This window comes from Thermobia domestica, chromosome 8 (assembly GCF_964235325.1).
Source record: "Thermobia domestica chromosome 8, izTheDome1.hap1.1, whole genome shotgun sequence".
NCBI classification, from domain to species: domain Eukaryota; kingdom Metazoa; phylum Arthropoda; class Insecta; order Zygentoma; family Lepismatidae; genus Thermobia; species Thermobia domestica.
This window is the reverse complement of record NC_137461.1, coordinates 208071998-208097101: the sequence shown is the minus strand read 5'-3', so window position 1 is coordinate 208097101 and position 25104 is coordinate 208071998. Positions and strand designations below refer to the sequence as shown.

General features: G+C 34.2%; 1 protein-coding gene across 3 annotated transcripts in view; it reads left to right on the top strand.

Annotated features, from left to right (window-relative positions):
* The window catches only part of LOC145693427 (uncharacterized), a 34244-nt gene extending 11286 nt beyond the window's left edge, over positions 1–22958 (top strand). For 2 of the 3 annotated variants that reach the window (XM_081769410.1, XM_081769411.1), the window contains exons 2-3: positions 6359–6826; positions 21032–22958. In XM_081769410.1, the coding sequence (XP_081625536.1) occupies positions 6450–6826; positions 21032–22673 (2019 nt within the window). In that variant the 5' untranslated portion in view covers positions 6359–6449 and the 3' untranslated portion in view covers positions 22674–22958. Of the gene's footprint in view, positions 1–6358; positions 6827–20271; positions 20935–21031 lie in introns of those variants that run through there. The other variant, XM_081769412.1, reaches the window with a different exon arrangement.
* The last annotated feature ends 2146 nt before the right edge of the window (positions 22959–25104 follow it).

Here is a 25104-nt window from a genome sequence, read left to right as displayed (position 1 = left end):
CATTTGAATTATTTTTTTTTCTATTTTTACCATGTCTCATTCTAATATACAGCGGGGGCCGCGGGGGCTCAGTGGTAGAGCGTTCACCTCTGGTGCTAGGGGTCTCGGGTTCGATCCCAGCCCCCGCCAAGTGAACTTTGTGGTGGACAAACACGTGTGCGTGGGTTTTCTCGGGGTTCTCCCGTTTCCTCCCACTTTATTCATTCCACCATTTCATTCATTACTCATCATCACCGTCTCCTTTAGCCTAACCGGCATAATCGTGGGACGTAAAACTCAAAGATTTCATTTCATTTTTTCTAATATACAGCATGTTACAGAAGTATATCAACTAACAGTAAGAGGTGATTATTTCATATAAGAAAAAGAAAATAAGTTCATATCGTCCAATGGAAGAAAGTACATGTGTCAGAGTTAGAGCCGTCCAGACGTATGAAATATATATATATATATATATATATATATATATATATAACACGTTTTACTTGGAACAAGATAAAGTGTGGAGTGGTGATCCATACCAATGTAAAGGAAAACACACAAATTCCACCATAATATAGATATTTTAGCAATTTACAACGAGTGCTAAAGAAATTCTTCACAAAGCATTATTACCGCATATGCTCCCAACAGATTTCTCAGATACGCTATCTCTTGACAGCAGTACTCACTTAATGCGTCGCCGGAAAGTCGGAAGTATTAGGAACCGTCAGTTGCACGGTTCTTTGTATTTCAAATAGCCCAAGTTTCGATGTATTGTTTTGAGACTTTTACGTGTAAAAAACGTTAAATATCGCGCAACAATACATCGCAGCCCGTGTCATTCTGCACGCAAGGAAATATGGTGCTGCAATCCCTAACAATTCAGCTTCCCTTCGACTCAGTCTGTATTCATTGCTGTCAAGCCTTACCTATGCCTTTGGGACCATCTTTAGGTCAGAGCATTGAAAATTCTGTTAGGAAATATGTCAAGTAGAGGACCACTTGCGCACTCACAACACATTACTGAAATATATATTGTTGGTTGATGTATGCATGAGTTTTTCACTGCTACTCAACGATTTCTCATGTTGGAAATGATGCATGTTGCAGTGTAATCTCACTTTAATGTGAGGAAACAGTTTGCAAGTATAGTTCATCAAAACACACACACACACATATATATATATATATATATATATATATATATATATATATATATATATATATATATATATATATATATATAGACTGCACGAAAGAAACAGTATAAGCTAGAAATTCGCCAAAATGACATAAGTCAAAATTTTAGGTCTGTGTGTCACGCTCCAGCTCCAGTTAACTTGGTATAAGTCAATTTTGAACATGAGTTGAATAATCACGTCTTGGTACTGTTAATATAAGTGATTCGTACTTATGTTTAAAAAATAAAAAATCACCTCCTGAAAACCTGTTTTTTTACATACTGATTCTCCCACGCAGTCTAGACATATAGAGTGACTTTGTAATGCGATCTATTCATTAAAAGGGGTTGTTTTATAATTAAGTTCAAAAAAATTATCCCTATGAACCGGGGGTCAAAAATCAGTGGTTTCGGAGTAATTTGGAGATTTGTGGTTTTTTTTTTTTTAATTATTATAGATTTTCCGACTTACAACCAAAAAGAACTACAAAATCTCAATAAACTACTACACTCTAACTACTAAATTGATACTTTTCTCCTTGCTGAAGAGTGAAGTACTACTATAAAAAGGCTGTACTCAAAATTACTAGAAGGTGAGATTGTGATGGGACATAAATCGCAAATCGTGCTACTATTTATTGAAGACATTTCAAAGCAAGTAACTTTTTTTTTTAAAAAAAAAGAAAGAAAAAGACTGCACATAAATTGCTAAAATGACTACCTCATTTCATAAAGTTTGCACAAAAGTACAAATGCTGTCAATTTGTGAAAGTTAGAAGAAACACGCACATACGCAACGCACCTTGCGGTACTTCGATTTTAATTCAAAAATTCACTTGAACGTGAGAAAGTGCCTGGCCGGTGCGAAGTTCAGGTTTATGGTTTTGTGACTTCTACATTTAGGATCACATGAGAGATAGAGGATATCGCACACCGGTAGCATTCGTAAAAAATTGAGAGAAGGAATTTTAGGCTGGCCAGCAGATACAAGACACACTCTTAACGCAAGTGGCATTGATTGAGGTACATCGTAGGATACGTGTCTGAATATTGAAACAAGGGAGGCAATTCGAACCAAGTTTGTAATTTGTAAGTTTTTGTTTCCGATTTGTTTTACTATGATTACTGTCCAGCTTTACCCATTTAGTTCTCTACACTAACAACTTTCTGAGGCTCAAATTAATTTATGAATCAAATTCAAAATAGTACTAGAGCGCGTTTTTTTGTAGGTAACTTTGGAAACATGACAACACTTGTACCTTTTTGTGGAATGTGTATGAAATGAGGAAGTCATTTTAGCAATTTGTATGCGAAGTGTCCTGACTTTTTTTCGTCCTTCCCTTAGATATGAAAAGCTTTTTAAAATAACAATAATAATCCCAAAATTTGCGATTTATGAACCACTGATATCTGAATTTCTTGTAATTTTAAACGTGTTCTTTTTCTTACAGTAGTATTTTATTTGTCAGCTATTAGAAAAGTATCAATTTGGTAGTCAAGAGTGGAGTAGTTTGTTCATACTTTCAAGTTTTTGGTTATAAGTCGGCAAATTTTAAAGAAATTATAAATCTACAAATTACTCCGAAACCACTAATTTCCAACAACCAGTTCCTAAGACATATTTGGTCAAATTATATGTAGAATATCCTCTGTCGAGGAAGAGTGCGAATTATCAGTCACTCTATTTATAGGATGGATTATTTATTTTGAAATGCCCTTGTAACATTTAAACTATGCAAATTTGATTACATTTTGCAACATGAAAATATCTGCAGGAGGACATACTTTTCAATACCATCCAATTCCCAGTTTTGCCAGTCCAACATAAAGTTGTATTTTTTAAAAAGACACACCGCCAGCTTATTACATTTTTCAAATCTATATGTTAAACGAAGGCATAATACTACATTTATTATTGAGTGTTATAAACTAAGATCGGGTCAGTATTGCAAGGAATAGTGGAGGTTTCTAAAACGGAAATAACGCAAGTGAGACGGAGATGTCAATGTACATCGGAAGTACCAACACTATGACAATAATATGAGATATTTCTAAGAAGTAGGACAAAGTTACAAATGATTGCACATTTTACTTTATGAAAAAAAAAAAAAAAAAGAAAGAAAGAAATATCAGCCCAGGGCTTACGTAAGTATCTTGTTCAATCACACAAATGGTTTGCAATAAATTGCTGTTGAATATAAATAAATTGAAAGTAATTTCTATCTTATACTCAACGCCGAATCTCTCAAATCAATAGACCTAGGAACTTGTAAATTTGCATCATGTTCTGCTTAAACCTTATAGTGTGAAGAAGAAGTTTTAGAAAATCTACACCCTAAAGATAAATTGATTAGAAAATAGTGTTGTCGATCAGATGTCCTACACTATTATGTGGAGGTGTTTTTCTTTGACCCCAGATGGACAAAAACTGAAGTTTGTTCACTAGAGTATTTTAGTATTCACCTTGTTCAGTATTCCATTTTCATCTATCATGTCTGACTTAACTTTTAGAATTCATTAATCAAAACTTTTTTTTTTTTTTTTTTTTTTTTTTTTTTTTTGCTTTCTTCAATTTTACTTGTCTTCACCAAACATTTCAAAACTACATTGTTATATCTTTACTCCTTCAGTTTACTGTAAGTTGAATATACGTTTTCCACGTTCCAAAATCATCATCATTATGATGCACTGGATGTAATTTCTTTCAGGAATCACTAACATTCAATGATGCATCCTGTTATATAGTTTGTTAGTTTCTGATTGGCTGGATTCATCCTTTTGGTGCCTTAGGTGTGACACAGTATTAAGTTTAACGTGAATATATAATTGTTATATTTTATACTTATATAGATATTTAGAAAGGTATTTTAAGTATCTTAACATAAATTAAGTCCACTTGACTTCACGTGAACGACACATCAGTGTACTCCCAGTTCATAGTAGATTCAGACCCTGACTGTCTAAGTTACGCAAGTTTACCTTATTACGTTATGAAAAAGCAACTGTATAAATTGCAGAGTAATAATAATAATAATGATAAATAAATAAAAATCCTGGCATCGAAGCAGGAAGAATATAATATTTCGTTTAATGAAAGGCGCACAGTTACTGAGGTCTAGGATCAATAACGTTTCGATAATTTATATTATTTAGGAGCTATCCAATAGGATACCCCCGGACTTATTTCTTACTTAAATGATTAATATCACGCTTTGCTGAAAGATACATAGTTTCGGAATTGTAAACGTCGTATGTATTTCTAGTAACACAACAACTACCCAGTAAATTTTCCTTTGGATTCCATTTCTGGGCTAAGATTTAATCCACTTGTTAAGTAATTCTACATCGGTTTTCTTTTTCGAAACAAATACACACACTTTCGAACTAGTGAAGAATATACGAGTATATTTCCTGTCGTTTTCCTAGATACAGTAGTCTTTTCGTCGTTTCCACAACTTTCTAGTATTAATAGTTTTTCGTCGTTTCTAATATTAATGTTCTTTTATATATCTTTCAATGTGCACATGTTTTTGGTGCAAGAGTTACTATAAATAAAAGCTATCCTGAACAGAAAAGAGGGACATCAAAACAATGTTAAATAGACGATTAAAGGAAGCCAATACACATGTCTTCCAAGCGGTTATAGTGAGCAGTTAAGATTTACTTATCAATTATGCATTAGCATAGAATTCTTGAAGTGTGCTGTTGAGCATAGCTACATTAAAACCGAAGTGAAATTAGAAAAGTAAACTAAAATTGTGGGGAAAGAATAGCGGTACTGGTAGCATTAGGATAAGTGACAGAATAATCAAATAGTGTACGAGAGACATACCATGCTGCGATGCACTTACTTTTAACACAGAAATACAACTTATAATTCCGAAAGTATATTTACCACCAATATATATATATATATATATATATATATATATGTATAGTAGGGTGTATCAAAACAACACCGACAACGTTTGGGAGTGATTCCTGATACTAAGATAAGACAAAAAGTACAGACCAACCTGGGTGCACAAATGCTTCCTTCTGAAGTTATAGGCTGCCGAAAAAAAATAACTTTAAAGGTCCATAACTCCAAAAGTATGGGACCTATCGTAGTCGGGTTAAGAATTCATTAGGACCCGTGCAGGGTGATGAGTCCAGCAGAATACCAGGATACGGCTGCTCAAATCATCACTAAAGCATCGCTATGCTTCACTCTTGGTAACAGACAGTGTATCGTACGCTTGTGCTGGCTTTCTCTCGAGGTAAACTCGGGCAGCGGTTAGAGAAAAAAAAATGAAGGAAGACTCATCCAACGAGATGACAGTCTTCCACTGCTCCATCGTCCAGTTTCTATGGGCGTTGCGCCATTGCCTCCGTATAGTAGCATGGCCATATAGTTAGTAGTGGTTTGGAAATGCAGATCTGCCATATATGCCCTGCTTGTGGAGACTTTTGACGTCAACAGGGTTTGTAAGTACTGTATTCATCTCAGCTGTGACTTTTGGTGCCGTAGTGATCTGCTTGGTTACAATCCTACCCAATGTAGATCTCTCTCTGTCACGCAACACACTTTCGTCAACGCTGGTGCTTCGCTGATGCGGTTTTCCGAAACACTCGTAGGTAATCATGATCTTCGAGATTGTACCCCATGATACACCAAATATTTCCGCTACTTTCGTTACGGAAGTTCCTACCATACGCGCACCATAGTTTGCCCTCTTTGAACCTACCTCAGCTCAGACATGATTCATGATGACGTGCTCGGACCGGTCGCTCAACTGTAAATGACTCATCTGTTCGATTGGCCAGGTTGTATACTTCACAGTATGTGCCGGTTACCAGAGAGACATCTACCATTCAAATGCACATCGTGTTTAAAATGGCTACCGGTTTTATTCCAGCTGTTTTCATATTTTTGTCGATCCCCTGTATATACGTATGTAATATGTGTATGTTTAAAGAGTCCTATTAGTATTCTTCAGGATATAACATTCAAAAGGGCTTTCGCATGTTCTGTCACAATTTTCTATGTAACTTAATAACCAAATATATTTTTGTGGTAAGTCTAAAATTTAAAGTGTATTGTTCCAAGCATTACTTGTATTCCCTTTATCGAATTTCTTTCTTAATGCTATTTTATCTATTAAGTGTGTAGCTTATTTGTTCCTATGAAAAGCATTTAATTATTTTTCTTTTTAGGTACTGCTTCACGAGAGTATATAACCAAATGACAAGAATAAAAATCTCAGATTAATAAAGTATACATGCTATCACCTATAAACTCAGTTTCATGTTGCTAGAAGATATTAACATAATGGAAGATAAAACCTGTTCTGTGAAGGACGAAGTGGATTGCATATTTGGCGATAAGGAATGTAGTACTAAAGATGCATTTAAAGAGGAGTTTGTATTACCAGTGTCTAACGAAACAAAGGAGGTGAAGTTACCAACGTACATAAAATATCTAACCGAATATAATATTTTACCTCCTCCCTCGCCGGTAAAATCAGAAGGTGAAGAGCAGGAAATAGAACATGAGAACAAAATGAATGCGTTATTCTTCAAAAGTAATTTGAAAGTAGAAGGCTATAATAGTGAATTATATGACCCACTTTCCAGTTCCACTGTTCAATATGCGAATAATAAAGATGGATGTGAAATTCCAAGGTAATATTTTTATCTCGTGGTTATGTCTTTCATTATTAGATTTTAGTACATTTTTTAACTGATCGACATGTCAGATTTTTAAATTCTTCGTTCTGAGGACATATTTCCTTATGACATCGTATTCTCAATTGTATATTCCCTTGACAACTGCTGTAGTGCGAGGTCTTATACGTGTATAATGTATTACAGTGCTGAACGTTTAGTGCGGTCGCATATTTATGAATATTTACGTTGACTATATATTGTATATAGTAAATACGTTGTTGGTTCTTGTTACTAGAAGCTATAAAATGATTGTTTTCATTCGCTAAAGTATTTTAAAAGTAAAATCGAAAAGCGAATATTGGGACTGGAGATGGATGGTATTGGAGAATTTTGGAAACGTCCAAATAAGGAACTGCATAATTTATATTGTTTACCGGATATTTAAGGTCATTAAGTCTAAGAGCTTCAGGTAGACAGGTCAGGTAGCCAGAGTGAAAGAAAGTGTGAATTCTTTCAGAATTTTAATTAGAATCCAAATCGGAGAATGATGATTAAGAAAACCTAGGCACAGATGGAAGGGCACAAAGTAAAAACTAGATGTAGTTGGCCAAGAGTATAGTTGGAGAGCTTTGCGAATGCGAAATTGAATCTTCGAATGCCGTAGAGTATATTTATATAATTAGGACGTTTAAGAAGAAATATATATATATATATTCTGGAAACTGGCTGTATGTCCGTTGAAAACGTAAGTTGCTTGTGGCGATAATAAAATTTTGTCCCTTTATTCCATTCTACAGTCTTGCAAGTATCTTGAGAGATTTTTTTCTGTAACTACATTTACATAATGCATCATAGTCAATTATGTTTATTTTACATACAAGGAGTTTTGTTCTTAAAGTCTATATAAGGAAGTTTGTGTGTTTGTCCGGTATACAAATGTGTATTATTTATTTAGCACACTTCAAAGTGTTTTTTTTTTTTTTTTTTTCGAAATAAACTATAGCCTATAAACTTCTTTTGTTTCGTATCCTAAAGGGGGAGTGATAAAAGGAAAAGATGTAGTTTCAAATTTGTGTAAAAAATGCACATTTTTTAAGTTAGGAAGATGAAACCTAATATGTAACTCATTTCTAAAAGCAAGTTGACGTACATGTAACTTATAATCTTGGAAGAAACACTGTGGTGGACCGGGAATTCAGAGAGGAACACCAGAAGTGTTGCTGATTGTTATTTATTTCATTCAATTCTGCCTTTTGACAGGGGTTGCTGGACGTGATTTATTCTACTCGGTCTTTCATTTTCTTTGGCGTTACACATATCAGTTGCACCAGAATTGGTAGGTGCAACTTCCATATTTATTCTACCAAGTCCTTTATTTTCAAATATTGTGTCTAGACATTATTTCTGCCGTGCAATACCAGGTGGTATATCCAATACAATAATAGAAGTAGTGTTTCTGTAACCTCCATTTTATTTTTGAAATCAGCCATAAAGATAGAAATCAGTCGAGTGTTATACTACTTATGAATTTCTATCCCAAAGGCAGGATCTGTTAGGTGACAGTTTCGTCTTGTTGGGTTCTAATGGTTGTCAATCGTTTAGATTTCGCGTTTAAAAATACTTAATGCATGCTTTGACTCACCTTCTATCTTTGCTATACGTTAAACTAAATCGTGTCTTTCAGATACAAGATATTCAATTCTGGTTTCGTTTCGCTACCATTATATTTTCTGAGATGTCTTCCACTCTGAAGTCAAAATGATGGCCATTTCCATACATTTTCTTCAGAGATCTTGCTTAGTTGTTTATTTGAGCTCATTCTTAAATGTTTTGTTCTTACTTCTTTCTTCTCTGCCTCATAATGTTTGTTCTCTCTTTCTGTATTCTTCTATATACACATCGCTATCTATGTGCCTATATTTTCACTGATATATGTAACTTATGACCAACCACTTTCTAATATGGTTGATATTTGATTAATTTTCCTCTTAAACTTAATCAATTGTATTCAGTTCTGTGGCTCATTTTTTCTTTTATATATCTTACTAAACCAAAATTATAACCACGAAACTACTCTTTATAAGTCTTAAAACTAGGGACGTACCGATATATCGGTAGCGGTGATATCGGCCACTTTTGAGAGTATCGGTATCGGCAAATGGACGCCGATATTTACCGATACATTTTCCGAACTATTTTCAATTTGTTTAATATTAACAGTGACTCTTATATTTCATCGATTTCTTTTAAAGTTGATCTAAAATATTATCAAATGTACAATCGATTTCTTCATGGATGTGTACGCCTTGATTTGCACTGCTCGTACTCAACTGATGTTTTTAGTCCCCCCTATCAAAATAGTGCTGAAGAAATCCCAAAGATCCTACGTCAGGATCATGGGCGCCCGAAGAAAATTTTTTAGGGTAGGCCCATTTCATGGTTGCTATATTATATTACGTCTGATATTTAATATACGTGGTTTGTTATATTATGTACACATTTTCGTAAGTCTGAGGGGGATTCATCCTGCCCACCCTCTTCGGCCACCCATGATCAGGATAACAATCCCGTCATTTGAGTCCCAAACGAAAAAGAGATTTCTTCGATTGAGAAGAAAATGCTATAAAAGAAACCCACAAGACGCTTACTTTGTCATTATTTTCTCCTACTTACTGGTTAAAAGCAATTAGTTCTAAAGTTCATAAATAGTTTTACCATTTTCGACTTCGCTTAAGGAACCCTCTTATTTTTTTATGGTATACAGAGCAACACCTGATTCATCACGCATAATTTTTTAAACCATAAAAATTTGTAATGGTAGTATCAGTTTGCATTATATGTATGCAGGGGCAGCGATTAGGGGACTGGAGAGGGCAGTTGCTCCCCACTTTTTGAAGTAACTCCTAATGTATATAGTTGCATTTGGAAATGTAAAGTTTTTTTTTTTACATATTACTGGTACATAGAAAAAATGGTGCTATATAATATTTGCCGTGGCGTTCCCGTGAAGTTAAGAAAGTTACATGAATTGCGTTTTAATTGCCACGGAAAATGGTTCAAAAATTAAGCTTTTGGAGAATTCCAGCGTACTTTCATTTCTTCTTACAAGATCTCGATATTAGTCAGCTACTTTGAAACAAATTAAGAAAACATTACGCAAAACAAGAAAAGTCTTTCACAAGTTATTCTTCTACAAAAATTGACAGTTCATAAAATGTCTTTTTTTCTTTCTAATAGTAAGGAATATTTATTAAAAAGAGTAATAAGAATAAGCTTCTATCTTTTTCATTGTTTTGCCTACAGCATTTATGATATTCCGCAGTTATAAATTGATGGTGAAAGAAAAATGTTTCTTTTTTCTTTTTTTTTTTTTCATAGCAGAGACAACAATCCCGTTTTCGCAGACGTAGGAAAGTCCTTTCTTTGAACAGAAAATAAGAAACAGACAGTTGAGAATGCTGGAAGAGCATTGCCAGAACGAACATTGAAAAAAAAAATATATTTTTTTTCAAAATTTGTATGAAATTGTATGTTAAATGTATTTGAGTAAATTCCATAGGTAATGCATTTACATATTTGGAACCTGTGTATTCGGGAATCTGTTGAATTAACTATATTGAGCTGTCACTTTTTATCACCGTAGATATAACCAGTGGCCACCAATTACTATTTGTTAACAAAATGTTCATCATTCTCTTAGGTATTGATCAATACCAATATCATCTCTCTATGACCTACCGTTCCGGAGATATGCTTTCTTAACTCTCCTGAAATCGGAACTTTCTTGGCCAATATCTTGGGAACGGTAAGTCATAGAAAGATTATGTTGGTGTTGATCAATACCTAAGAGGATGGTGAACATTTTGGTACCAAATAATGACCGGTGGCAACTGACTAACTGGCCACTGGCCAAATCACACAATTTTCCAGACAGAATTTTAAAACGTTCATGAGCAAGGAATCACATCTCTTCTTAGATCTTCGTTGTTTAAGATTACAAAGGGGTTTAAAAATATCTACTTGAGTTGCTCTTGTCAAGTTACTTAATAAAGTATGGTATACGATATACGGTATTTTAACTGAAAAAATAGTATCCTATTAATTATACAACGTTTGGTCAAACAGTGTTAGAAACAACCGGGAAAACTAACATTGGTACACAGATATTCACATCATGTTTTGCTTCCCACACTTAATGTCCAGTCGCCGCCACTGTGTGTATGTAATAGAGTCTAGTAAATGCAATGTAGCTGCCAAAGTACATTAACACTCTAAATATCAATCACTGACTCTCAGAATTAAGTTTACAGTATATAAGTATTTGCTGCTATTTAATTCATTTTACGTGAGGTCGATTAAATATATAGGAAATATATTTTTTGTGAGGAACCTAATATGAAATTCTGCTTTTTGTCTTTGTATGTCAAATTTTGGCCTTATATCTAATATACCCTGTTACAGTGTTATCATTTCATTCTGAAAATTCCTGACAATATATAACAAATGTGTGCAAAAGTATCGGTATTAATATCGGCAGTATCGGCCTCTTTTGTATCGATATCGGTGAAAAAGTATTATCGGTACTGTTGTCAATATGACACTACTGCACGTGTTCACTTACGGCTGTTCAATGTTCAATAGTAACAGAGTATTCGCGGTGTTATACCACACGTATCAAGATACCAACATATATGTTCTAGTTATGGTAAAAGAAAAAAATTGTTCATACTAAATTTTATCTACATAGATATGTCTTGGTCTTCTATCTTCTTGTATAATACTTCTCTCACTCGTGACTGACTTCTTACAGAGACAGTCCTGTGCACAGATTTATACTGTATTTCTTTATACACTTTTACTTCCTGATGCATCCTCTTCTATTCTGTTCCAAGTCCACACTTGTTCCACCATCTTCGAAGAACTTCACTACCATAGAAGACAAACTGTTCAATGGAACTATTCTCTTTTAGAAAAGTGGCGCCTCTTCCCTTCAACTTACTTATTGAATCTCGGCACGAACGAGATCGAGTTGTAATAACCGACAACTTCCGATATTGACCGAACACACGTAAACATAATTACAGATTCTTCAGTATGTGTAACACTTTCCCTTGTTGACGAGTTTTCTGTGAAAAAGAAATAGTAACTAAATACAAATGAACACAATAAAATATATACAGCTACGTACATCGACTCATAACTTCTTAGTTCATTAGTCCTATGTGTTTACATAGACACACTAAGTGGTTCTTCATAAGTGGTTTCGTTAGTAAATCGGCTAGTTGTTTCTCTGTAGAAATTTGTTTTACTTCTAATTCATTTAATGTAACCTTCTCTCGTATAAAGAACTGTTTCGTCTGAATATGTTTAGTTCTCTTCTGAAATTCAGGGTTTTCAGGAAATTTCACAGCTGCGCTGTTATCTACTTGTATTACCGGTATCTGCAGTGACTGTCTGATTTCTTGAAAAAGACGTTTAAACCAAATAACTTCTTTTGCTGCTTCAGTAGCTGCAACTAGCTCCGCTTCAGTAGTAGTTGTCGTCACCATATTTTGTCCTTGACTTATCCAACTAATAATTCCACCTGAATATAGTACAAGTACACCAGTGATTGATTTTCTTTTCTTCTCACATCCAGAATTATCATCATCACTATAGCATTCTAATATCCCTGGATTCGTATTGTGCAAATAAACAATTCGTAATTCAACAGTTCCTGCTAAATACCTAAATACACGCTTCAGCCTCATAACATCTGTCTCTGAAGGATGTTCTAAAGTTCTTGACAATACACTTACACTATAGGCTCAAGCCTTGTTCCTAACACCAAATACATTATACAACCTACTGCTTGACGATAAGGATATGTCTTGTTTTCCGTTTCTGTTTCATCTGATGTCTTCATTCTGGGAATCGGAGTAGACACAGTTCTACATCAGTCAAAATGAAACTTTTGGAATAATTTCTTTGTGTACGACTTCTGATGTATCATGATGTTACCATTTCTATACTTCTTTATTTCTAGTCCTGAGAAATATTTCGCTTCTTGTACAGTTATTTTAAATCCTTTCTTCAGTTCTATCATGAATTCTTCAACCTCTTTCTTGTCATAGAATGCAATTAATCCGTCATCAACATACAAAGCAATAAGTATTTTATCTTCCTTTCTTTCCCTAATAAAAAGGCATGGATCTGCTTCACTCCTCTTGAAGTCTTGATTGAGCAAAAAATCACCAAAGCGTTTATTCCAACAACGAGGTGCTTGTTTCAATCCGTATAAGCTTCTTCTTAACCTACATACTTTCTCTGATCCATCTTCATACCCTTCTGGCTGTTTCATATATAACTTTTCCTCCAGTTTTCCATATAAAAAGGCTGTTGATACGTCAAATTGTAATAAATGCAAACCTTCATTGGCTACTACACTTAAAATTGCTCTTATGGTTCCAAGTTTTGCTACTGGACTGAACGTCTGTTTATAATCAACGTTCTGCTTTTGACTAAATCCTTTCGCAACTAATCTGGGTATGTATTTTACAATTCTACCATCTGGTTGCGACTTCACTTTATAAACCCATTTACAAGGAATTGTTTTCTTTCCTTCTGGTAAGTTACGTAATTCCCATGTCTCATTCTCCTGTAATGATTCCATCTCATTATCCATCGCTTTCTTCCATTCAAAACTCTCTTTACTTCGAACGGCTTCATCATAGAAAGTGGGATAGTTTATTTCACTGAAAATCTCTTTCAGTGACATCACAAAATCATCATATTTTGCCGGCCTTCGTAACTGAACGATCTCTAAGTACTGTTTCTTGAGTAACGATTTCTTTTTCATTACCGGACGTGGGACGTAAGTGCGAATCGATCTCATCTTCAGTTCGAATTTCTTTGTCCTGAAACGAAGATACTGATTTTTCTTCTATAGTATCTTCAATCTGAGTTTCTCTTCTTCGAAGATGGACTTCTTCTCTTGAAGTTTCTTCATTTGTATTCTCTTTTGAAGATAACATCTCTAGATATTACTACTATCTTTTCATCTTTGATCCAAATACGATATGCTTCATCTCCATTATATCCAATAAGGTATCCTTGTTTTGCCTTCTTGTCCATTTTCCTTCTTCTTTGTACTGGAATATGCACAGAGCACTTCCCGCATTTCTGATGGAAATTGTACTTCTGGATTGGAACAGAGAAACGTTCTTGCCATTTCTACTATGGTCCTCATTTCTCGTTCGCTACCACAATTTTGCTCTGGTGTGTAGGGAGCTGTGAATCTTTGATAAATGCCGTTCTCTTTCAGTATTGTATGTACTTCAGCTTTATCAAATTCTCCTCAATTATCTCTAAGAGATTCCTTAATGGCATGACCTTCAGCTTTAGCACTTGCTAATACTTGTCGCAATGCCTCATTTACCTCAGATTTCTGATGTACAAATACACCAAACCGATATTTCGCATAATCATCACGAAACATTACAAAATATCTGTACTTTTGAAACGATTCGTGAAAAATCCTACCTACGTCTGCCGACAGTACATCTCCGACTGTTGATGACGGTTTTCGATTGCTAAAGAGTAAGCTATGTGCTTTCCCATATACACATGATTCATACAACATGCTGTTATATTTTACGCAAATATTCAGTTCTCTTCTCATTAACTCTTTAATATACTGTTTGTCCTGACCACCGTGAATGGTATAACTGTAAAAAGCAGTCCGACAAATACAACATTTATTTCTGCATTGTCTTCTAAGACCACAGGTTAAACTGAGCTTTGAATAATTGCCTTGTACATTCCTTTTTCCTTGTACAATCACTTCATTGTCTACTGTTAAGCAACATTCCATAGCTGAGGACATAAACTTACTATTAAATTTCTATCCTGAGCTGCTAAAACTGAAAACAGATTCTTATTCTGGAATTTTTCCTGTATTTTTTCTTTTGAGCTTCCGAAGCACCCTTTTCTAATGCTTCTGGGTCCCGTAATATGCAATCAATTACTTTAAAGAGTTCCTTCATGATATTCTAACAAATCCCTGATCTTCCGTTACCATACGGGCCAATCTTTCTCACCTGTTAATGGTTTTATATTCTTCAACAAATCCATTTTCGCGCCTACTACTAAACAATACTAATTTCTAAATACAGTAATTGTCTTATCTAGAAAGCATATTTCTGTACAGTACCGTTTTACCACCACTCAAGAAAAAAAACTACTACAGTGCATCGACTTTTACCTTGAGTACTGAGTATAAACTTGCACTTCGTATGTAAATTCAACACTGTATATCTGCAGAACAAACTTAACACGCCAGTAAAGCCGTCCACGATAATTTTACTGGGCCCATAACCAGAATATATTTTCAATATGTCACTACAGCATGTGTTCACTTACGGCTGTTCAATGTTTAATATTAACAGGTAATATTAACAGGGTATCCGCGGTGTTATACCACACGTAACACGATACCAACATTTATGTTCTAGTTATGGTAAAAGGAAAAAAAATGTTCATACTAAATTTTATCTACATAGATATATCTTAGTCTTCTATCTTCTTGTATAAAACGTTCTCTCACTTGTGACTTATTTCTTACAGAGACAGTATAAATACAGATTTATACTGTATTTCCTTATACACTTTTACTTCCTGATGCATCCTCTTCTATTCTGTTCTAAGTCCACACTTGTTCCACCACCTTCAAAGAACTTCAGTACCATAGAAGACAAACTGTTCAGTGGAACTATTCTCTTTTTAAAAAAACGGCGTCTCTTCCTTTCAACTTACTTACTGAATCTCTGCACGAACGAGATCGAGTTGTAATAACCGACAAGTAACCGAACACACACGAAAACTTGTAAACATAATCACAGATTCTTCAGTATGTGTAACAGGTACATCCCTACTTAAAACAGTTTGCACCTTGTTAATGGAAGTAAATATTTTAAACGACTTGAACACAAAAAGTGACACCGAATTGAGTGGATTAAAGTCAATTGCATCTAAAAATGAAGTTTATATTATCGAGATAAGTCGTAAACTTATATTACGAAATGTGTTCGTGCTAAGACAAGGAAATCTAGAGAGCATGCGAAACATATTCAAACAAATTATATGAGAGGAGTTTCAGAATTGAACATGGCATCATTCACTTCATTTAATAGCTAGAAGTAGCAAAGAATTGTTCGTTTCCTTAGATTTATACCAGGTATAAAATTTGCTCTGAACACTGCGGTTAGAAACTAAAATTTGAGTATGTTTTAGTATTGTCTTTTCAGATTGTTTTGTATTCTATATCTCTCACCCAAGCACATTTCCAACAACTAAGTGAAGGTTAATTAGCTGTATTAAAATATGATATCTTAAGCATTTAATAATTGGATTTGCATTCTTTTCATCACTTTTCAGTCACACTGTCTCAAGACACTGTGAGTAATTAGTCCGAGATATTATTGAGATTAAGAATGGAGAAGTAGGAGTTTAATTCTTATGTAAGCTCTAGTGTCTTGTAGTTTCGGAGAATTACAGTTTATCGTATTATATCATTATTCTCTCTTCTAGCTTTTCTTTCTTCCGTCATTTGCAGTTCTTGTAGTCAGAATGCTTTCCCATCTTTGCGTATACTTAATCCATTGTTCCAATTTATCATTAATGTTGTTACTCTTATTCTTTCTTTCTATATCCTCAACTCATCGTACATCCTCTTGTAGTATTTCTATACTCTATTATCTAATGCCTACCTCTGTCTAGTTTCTGCAATATTGATTTCCTTCTTCTTCGTTATGCTAAGCTCTTTTTTTTATGATTTTTGTTTCTCTCAATTGTACTGTATATTGCTTTTCTTTTATCTCTGTTTTCTTTCTTTCATTTTTTGTATAGTATTTCGTCATTTTATTCTTCTTACATCTTTACCCTTTCCCTAAACTGACCTTTATTTTTCTCTCTGTTAGATGATGTAACTCTTTCATTACTAAAGATGTATTTTTTTTATCATTTCTCGCTATTGGCTTTTTCTTGTTCTTTCTACGTTGCTAATTGTCCTCTGCATGGTTATTTCTATTCTTTTTTGTTTAGTAGTTTTAGGATATACTTTTAATTTTTCCATTTTCTTTTTAACTACTTTTTGTTCGTCCGTACTTTTAATGTTTTCTGTTTCCTGCACGTTCTTGATTTTCTTTTTTCTTTTTAATTTAAACTTGCTATACACTTATTTGTTCCAATGTGTTACGAACTTTCCTTTCTACCACATTTTTCACTGTTACACTCAGAAATTGATCCAGTAATTTTACATCACTGCCAGGTTTTATGTACTTACCTTCATCTACTTCCTTTGTAAACTTCTGTAATTGTCTTCGAGTTTAGTATTTTATTTTAAAGTTTCCTACAGAATCACCCATGTAAATACATAACAGTCGTAACGTATTTCCTTCGTCGCTAATTGCCTTCCTCATTCATTTATCATTATTCATTCATTCATTTATCATTATTTATTATCAACTTTCAAAATGAATATCATTATGTCTTGTTCCGATGATCTAACAGTATACAAAGACAATTTTAAGATTCTTTCTTCTCTGTGTATATACATAAATGTATTGAGTATTTTTTTTCTGGGGTAAGGAAATCAGAATTTTTAAAGTATGTTTTGAAAATGATCATATTATCGTAGAAGGTACAGAGTAACGTTAAAATTATGAAATAGTTTTCACGGTCTAAAACTAAATCATCTAGAGTAGCCAATACGTTTCGTGCCAAGGTAACCCATTTTCCTCGCTTTATATGAAGACATTGCAGAAACTTTACTTCCGTTTCACAGAAAACAGATATTAAGACAAAAACGAAATCAAGAAGCTACAATTTACATGGGAGGTATTTTTAAAAAATTAAAGGAAATAGTGACTGCATTGAGCAGAAGTGCTACTACGAGGGTCACTACGAAAGTTTTGAGATGTGAAATAACTTACATACTTAAAATCAATTTAACACTTACATTTTCTCAAAGTATTCACCATTACACTGTACACACTTTTGCATCCTCGAAAACCACGTTTGGAAGCAGTGTTGTCAGTCTTTTTCTTCAAGTGTTGAAAGTTCATTCTCGTAAGCCACTACAGCTTCTTCAGGGCTGCAAAATCTCTTCTCATGCATGCGATCCTGGGGAACAGAAAAAAAAATCACACGGGGCCAGATCAGGGCTATACGGCGGATGAGTCATAAGTTTGACCTCGGTAGATTCTAAAAACTGAATTGTGATGTAGGCCGTGTGTGCGGACGCGTTGTCATGATGAAGCAGGATCCCACGCAATCCAGTTCTTGGACGCTGTTCCCGAAGCTTCTGGAACACTTTTGTTAGGCAAATAGTGGTGTACCACTGAGCAGTAACAGTCCTTTGTTCTTCAAGTGGAACAGTTGCAACATGGCCAGATTTGGAGAAGAAAGTTGCGACCATCTTCTTCCCCACACTTCGCGGTCGCTTCACTTTTGTGTGTGGATTTTCGTCTGGAAAGATCCAAACTGTTGACTGGCGTTTATTTTCAGAGTCAAATTGATAGATCCAAGTCTCATCACCAGTAACAATATCAGAGACGCGTCGAGTATTCCCTCCATCAAATCTTGCAAGCATTTCTTCACACCATTCCACACGCATGCGCTTCTGCTGTTCAGCAAAATGTGAAGCACCCAACGAGATGAAAACTTCCTGAGCCGAAGATAATCATGAAGAATTTTTGTTACTGGTGGCGATCCAATGTTCACTGTAGATTCAATGTCCTTGAAAGTTGTTCGAGAATTTTCTCGAATCATTTGTTCCACAGCGGCAATGTTTACATCTGACACAGCTGTTGCCGGACATCCAGCTCTCTCTTCATCTTTAAGCGATGTCCGGCCTCTTCTGAATTCACCAAACCACCGAAAAATTGTAGCACGGGAAGGAGCAAGGTCCCCAAATGCCCCCTGCAAATGGTCAAGGCTTTGTGTCTCGTTCAAACCACTTTTGAAATCGTAAAGGATCATTGTCCGAAAATGTTCCCTTCCGAGTTCCATTCTAGACAGCCGAACATTGCTGACATCAACAAACAAGTGAAGGCGATACGGCCACGTCGATAAGCTTATTTCGCTTCTTCGCTCTGGATACCACTACCAAATTAATTGTTGAAATTCAAATACTGTGCCACAACAATGTGTAATTTAAAACTTTCGTAGTGACCCTCGTACTTATTCGAATACTGCTACTGGCGTATCCATTTTTATTGGTTGAACTTTTTTTATAATACATCTACACATATGCATAAAAACTATTTATTTAAATTATTCTGGTATCTTGTAGCTTTCATTGCTAACGCACTAAAATATATTTGGTCTGCAGTTAGGAGATGAATTGTTACATCAATATGTTACTGGTATTTCTTACTAAATGATATAATATAAGAAGTCAGCCAAATTTGTATAAGCATTTGTCTAAGTATTACAGATTTATGTAAAATGCTATGAAAAATAAATGAATACCATAATTCATCATATTTTGTAACTGGCAAGTCGATATTTCAAATGACGATGTGTGTTTAAGCTAATTTTTCTCGGAGAATGCTAAACTCTTACAGGTATAAATTGATTTTTTCATAGAACTTGAATATTTCTCGGTAAATACTAGACTCACAAAACAGTAATTATTCGTTGATTTTTTTTTTTTTTTTTGTCATATACGAATGAAGTAAAATTTCCTAGGATTCGATCATACTTCGTCACTAGCTATTGAAGATGATTATTAGTTCTTCACGCATGTGTAAGTATGATGGAGCTGAAGGAGGAATCATTCGAGTTTTGTAGCCCAAGCCATTTCTGTAACGAAAATATAATTCCTCTTTCCTAGTACCGTTGCCAAAAATTGTGCAAGTGATATGCAACGCTTAGTACTAAGCGTAAGAGAAATTATCAAGATTTGTACAGATTTTTAATCAAAAGAGTTAAAGACTATTCGTGCAATTATTTTGTGCCAGAATTGTATCCAGGCCCTAAGAGTAGTAAAGGTGAAAAAAATAATAGTTTTAGTGGAAAATTGACCCAAACAACATTTGCTGATGCATGCATGGGCAATAACACGAAATGAATTTGAATATCCTTTAGTAAAACGACGGGTATTATCTATAATCATATGCAACTTGCGTTATCTAAGATAATTGTTTTCATGTTGTTTACTATTCTTAGTTGATGAAGTGTATGAAATTTTTTTTACATACTGGAAGACAAACATTAAGTAGTCAGTCATAAATCTAGAAATATAAGAAATATTTGCGTTACGAATATTAGTTTATATATTTGCATTCCCAACACTGCGATACAGCAGTAGGTGTCCTTACTACGGAAAATGAAACTGCATAAAGAATGCCTCATGATAAATATGAGTCATAATAGTAACATGAGAATAATTAAGAGATAGTATGTTTTTCCTTTTTTAGCATTTTTTGCAGTTTCGTCTGATGCCACCACTCCTCCAGTTGATCAGTAAGCGTACAGCTCATCAGGTCCAAAACAGAGCTTTCTCTCCTACCTGTTTTAATAAATAGAAGAACGTTATCATGGTGTACTCAGTATTCTTCTACCCTTAGAATAGATTTGGGATATATTGTCGATAATGTCAAAATGCATTGGTTTGTACTTGTCAATTGAAGATGAATTAGAAGATTTTCTAATAGTGTCAGGTGAACTATCTTTTGGGAGAGGTGTATGAGATATTCAGACAGTATGGCTACTCCATTCCACTACATCTCCTACACTTCTGTACTCATGTCAGGAAGTTCACATATAACAAATTCGTTTGGCAGGAAACTTCGCAAACTGTGCACATGATCTGAAGAAGTTCTGTAACTTGTTTCCAATTCCTTCGAAAGGTGTCCACTATTGAATGATCTTTCAAAAATTAATTTATAAAAATCAAACAGTATTATGTAATAAACACGGATGTGGAAATTTATCGTATGTACCATGCCAGTTTGTATTTGATATTAAAGATATATTATTATGTATGTAGTAATATTTTTATATATGACGAGAAAAGTAGTTAGTTTTGAATATTTTATTACGTTCCATGTAATTTTCTTTTATTCTGGGGAATATCTGGTAGTTTATATTAAGATATTATTCAGCGTTAAAAATACGACTTGAGTAGTATATTTTCGTTTTTCACACATGTTAGTTATCGTTTTCCTTCTTCCTTAGGTATCAAGTTGAATACGTTCATGATGCTCCTAGGAATACACTTGGAGAAGCTTCTAATATGGAACATTCGATCGATTTATTAGTTTCGGATCTTGTTTTAAACAAACCCTTGTTTACACATGAATATATTGACATGTGTGTTTACAAGTGTGACAAATCATTCACTGAGGTAGATTGCGTAGAAAAGCATTCTTACAGCAATAAGTGTGCGAAACCGTCTTCTGAAAATAGAAACACATTGTTCAGTTCCAAGTTCAAGACATCAAGAATTTCGTCAAACCGTAACAGATTGGAGCAGTGTTCAGATAACATATGTGAGTCATCCGCTCCAAATCAACCAGGTAAAAGAGTATTCTCTCACACAAAAGAGAAACGAGGTAAAACAGCTTGTAATATATGCGGCACAACGTTCAGCAATCGCGGAAATCTATTAAGACATTTGTACACTCATAATGATATAAAGCAATATTCTTGCGACGAATGTGATAATTACTTTTCTCAATTACGTTATTTGAGACGGCACATGTTGCTTTTACACAGGGGTATAAAACCATATTCATGTAAAAATTGTGATGTGTGTTTTTCTGACAAAAGGTACTTGAAAAACCATTTATTATTAAAACATAATGTTGTTCTACCATACTCTTGTGCGGAATGTGGTAGCTCATTTGATGAGAAGCGTTTTTTAGAAAGACATATTCGAAGCCATGAAAGTGAGAAACCCTACTCATGTGAGGAGTGTGATTTGTCGTTTCGAGCGAAACGTGCTTTGAGAAAACATTTATTAATCCATACTGGCGAAAGGCCGTATTCTTGTAAGAAAGGTTCATTTCAACACCAACAAATCCTATCGAAACATGCAGCAGATGGTGTTAAACGATATACTTGTAACGACTGTAATAAATCTTTTAGTGACAAACGTGATCTGATAAGACACTTAGGAACGCATGCTGTTGTGAAACCTTATTTCTGTGATCAGTGTGGAAGATCTTATAGTGCCAAAAGTTCGTTTGAAAGGCATTTAGTAAACCACTCGGATGTAATAGATTATTGGTGTAATGAATGCGGAAGTTCGTTTAAACGGAAATATTCTTTAATGTCTCACATAGCGTCACATCTGAAACCATATTCGTGCAGTGACTGCGGCGGGTCGTTTAGTAACAAATATCAATTGAACGCACATAAATGTGGCTTTATCGACAAAAGAGATCATTTAGACTATAAAGAGAGTGAGGCCAGTCTTGGAAATAAAAGAAATTTACCGAATCACAGAAATGTAGAACAGTTTTCTTGTGCAGAATGTAACAAAACATTTAGCCTCAAAAGTAACTTAAAAAACCATGTTCTCCTTCACTTAAATTTAAAATCATTTTGTTGCGAAGAGTGTGGAAAAATGTTTCATCGTCACCAGTCTTTGAAAATGCATTTACTAACTCATGCAAAAGTAAAACCATATTGTTGTGATACTTGTGGAAGATCATTCATCTCCAAAAACATATTAAGTTCACATATCTTGCATCACTTCAAACAATATGTTTGTTCTGAGTGTAAGATTTCATTCACTGAAAAAAAGATGTTGCAAGCGCATATCTTATGCAATGATGGATGCAAGTCAGGAGGTATAGCATCAGAATTTACTTAGTAGGTTACCCATGGTTTAATATAGTTTCATAAAGTAATTGCGAATGGTACAAAATAAACTGGAGTATAGAAGTCCAGAAATAAAAAATATATTTAAAAAAATATACATCGAAGTTTTTGAGTTTCAACTAATTTAACCTTTCTTTGAATTCAAAAAATCTATATGAGCATTAAGTATTTTAAAGCTGTAAGTGGAAATTATAAATATGTGTATATTTTCTTTGTAAAATATAGTTAGGTGTATAGATGGAGGTATTAAATATAATTTCTAGGTAAATTTTTTTCTTAAGAGCCATGTCCACATAATTATATGTATTTTTTTCTATAAACTAGGTTAGAACCAGTGATTCACACGATTTTGTATGCAAAATTTCGCAAATGATATGCCGTTTTAAGATCATGTTTAATCTGATTTATATGTAGAGTCATTTTGTCCTGTCTAATGTGAAAAATAGTTTCGTTTAAAACGTAAGACAAGAAAAAGTATTTGCAGTTATGTGTAGGTGTGATTATCGTTGATTTCAAACTTTCCTTTCGCAGAACGTTTGTTAGTAAGTCTGAAACACATCGAAATGTGTCAATTAATTTACTTAAGATATGAAAATAAGTGAAAAATCAAGGAAGTTAATCGTTTGTAAATTTTAGATGAACAAAAATAGTACTTAGAATCTATAAATGGTATAATCATTGATAGTACTAGGAAACAAAATAACAGAAAACCGAGGAACAGGTATATGATAGCGGAAGAGTTTGAATTTGTGACGTGTACTTTTTAAATGTACATTTATAAACTATTGTGACCCTGGTTAGTTCCTTCGAACTATTATATAATGCATTAGTATGAACGAAAATCTTAAAATACAACCGTCAGCATGTTATCACAGCGTAAATATTGGCAAAAAAAAAAAAAAAAGTTCAAGTCACTTGAAGTTATATCAAGAATTTTATTACAATAAAATGCGAAAATACAGATACACGGAAACACTCCTTAATGAGTACATGAGCTGAAAATTATTCCTTTATTGTAGAGATGCCAACTATTACGGATAGTTCTCAAATATTGATTCCACCCTCTTGCGGAACCAGATAGTGACAAAGATTGCTAGAATAATGCCAAGTTTGAATCACATGATTATGCTAGTAATCAAAAGCAGGGTGGATTAAATCGTTAGCTATTCCAACGGGGAAATCGCCATGGACATTTAAAGCGAATATTCTCTTGTGTCCACGTCTATTTGTTTGTTTTCAGATAATAGGAGCGCATTTAAAGGGGTCCAATCCCCTCTCCTAAAAATAATAAAAAATTAAAACTAAGCGAAATTTATGTACTAAATACATAGAAGTTCCTCGGGATCATAATACGGCAAATTTTGGATGCGTTAAAATATCGAATAATACTTTTGATAAAGTGGATACTTTCAAATATCTAGGATCAATATTAACAGACGAAAATCCTATTCACGAAGAAATTAAATGTCGACTAAAAGGAGGCATTAATCAGTTCAAAATCTTTTGTCGTCGCGAATTTTGTCGAGAAATTTGAAGCTTAAAATATATAAAATGATAATCATGTCTGTTGCTCTGTATGGTTGCGAAATATGGTCGCTTACTCTGAGGGAAGAACAGACTGAAAGTGTTTTAGAACAAGATCCGGAGACGAATATTCGGACCCAAGAGGAACGGGAATGGGGATTGGCGGAAACTTCATAACGATGAACTACATAATTTATACGGTTTACCCAACATTGTTTGGGTCGTCAAGTTTAGGAGGCTTAGGTGGGCAGGTCATGTAGCCAGGATAGAAGGAAGTAGGAATGCTTTCAAAGTCTTAACTGGAAAACCAATCGGAAAAAGATAATTAGGAAGACTTAGGCGCAGATGGGAAGCCATATTAAGATGGATCTCGCAGAAATAGGAATACAAAGTAGAAATTGGATCCAGTTGGCTAAGGATAGAAGTCAACGGAGAGCTTTTGTAAACGTGACATTGCAGCTCCGGGTTCCATAGGCCATAGAGTTAGTTACTTAATTGTAGGCGAAATTTATGTACTTTATATGTATTTCGTGCCGCTAGCTAGTTCCAATTTTTTATAATATGCCCCTGCGAAATATCAGTAACTTTCGTGAAAAGATAAGTGTCATGTTGATAAATGTTGCTGTACTTTTCCTTAATGCTGAAGAAACATTGTTTGGGATTGAAATAGGTTAACGACTGGGGATTAATTCAAAATTCAACCCCAATACTTTCACTTAAATGTCATAATTAGCATTTAATACTAATTGCTAATGTTTTTTCTTCAGTTCGCGACTTGTATTTACGAGGAGAAAGATTTGATTTAAATCAAAAAAATCGATTTAAATAAAAAAAATCAACAAAAATGATTTTTAAAAAAATCATGATTTTCTTCCACCCTGATCAAAAGTGAAATCAAC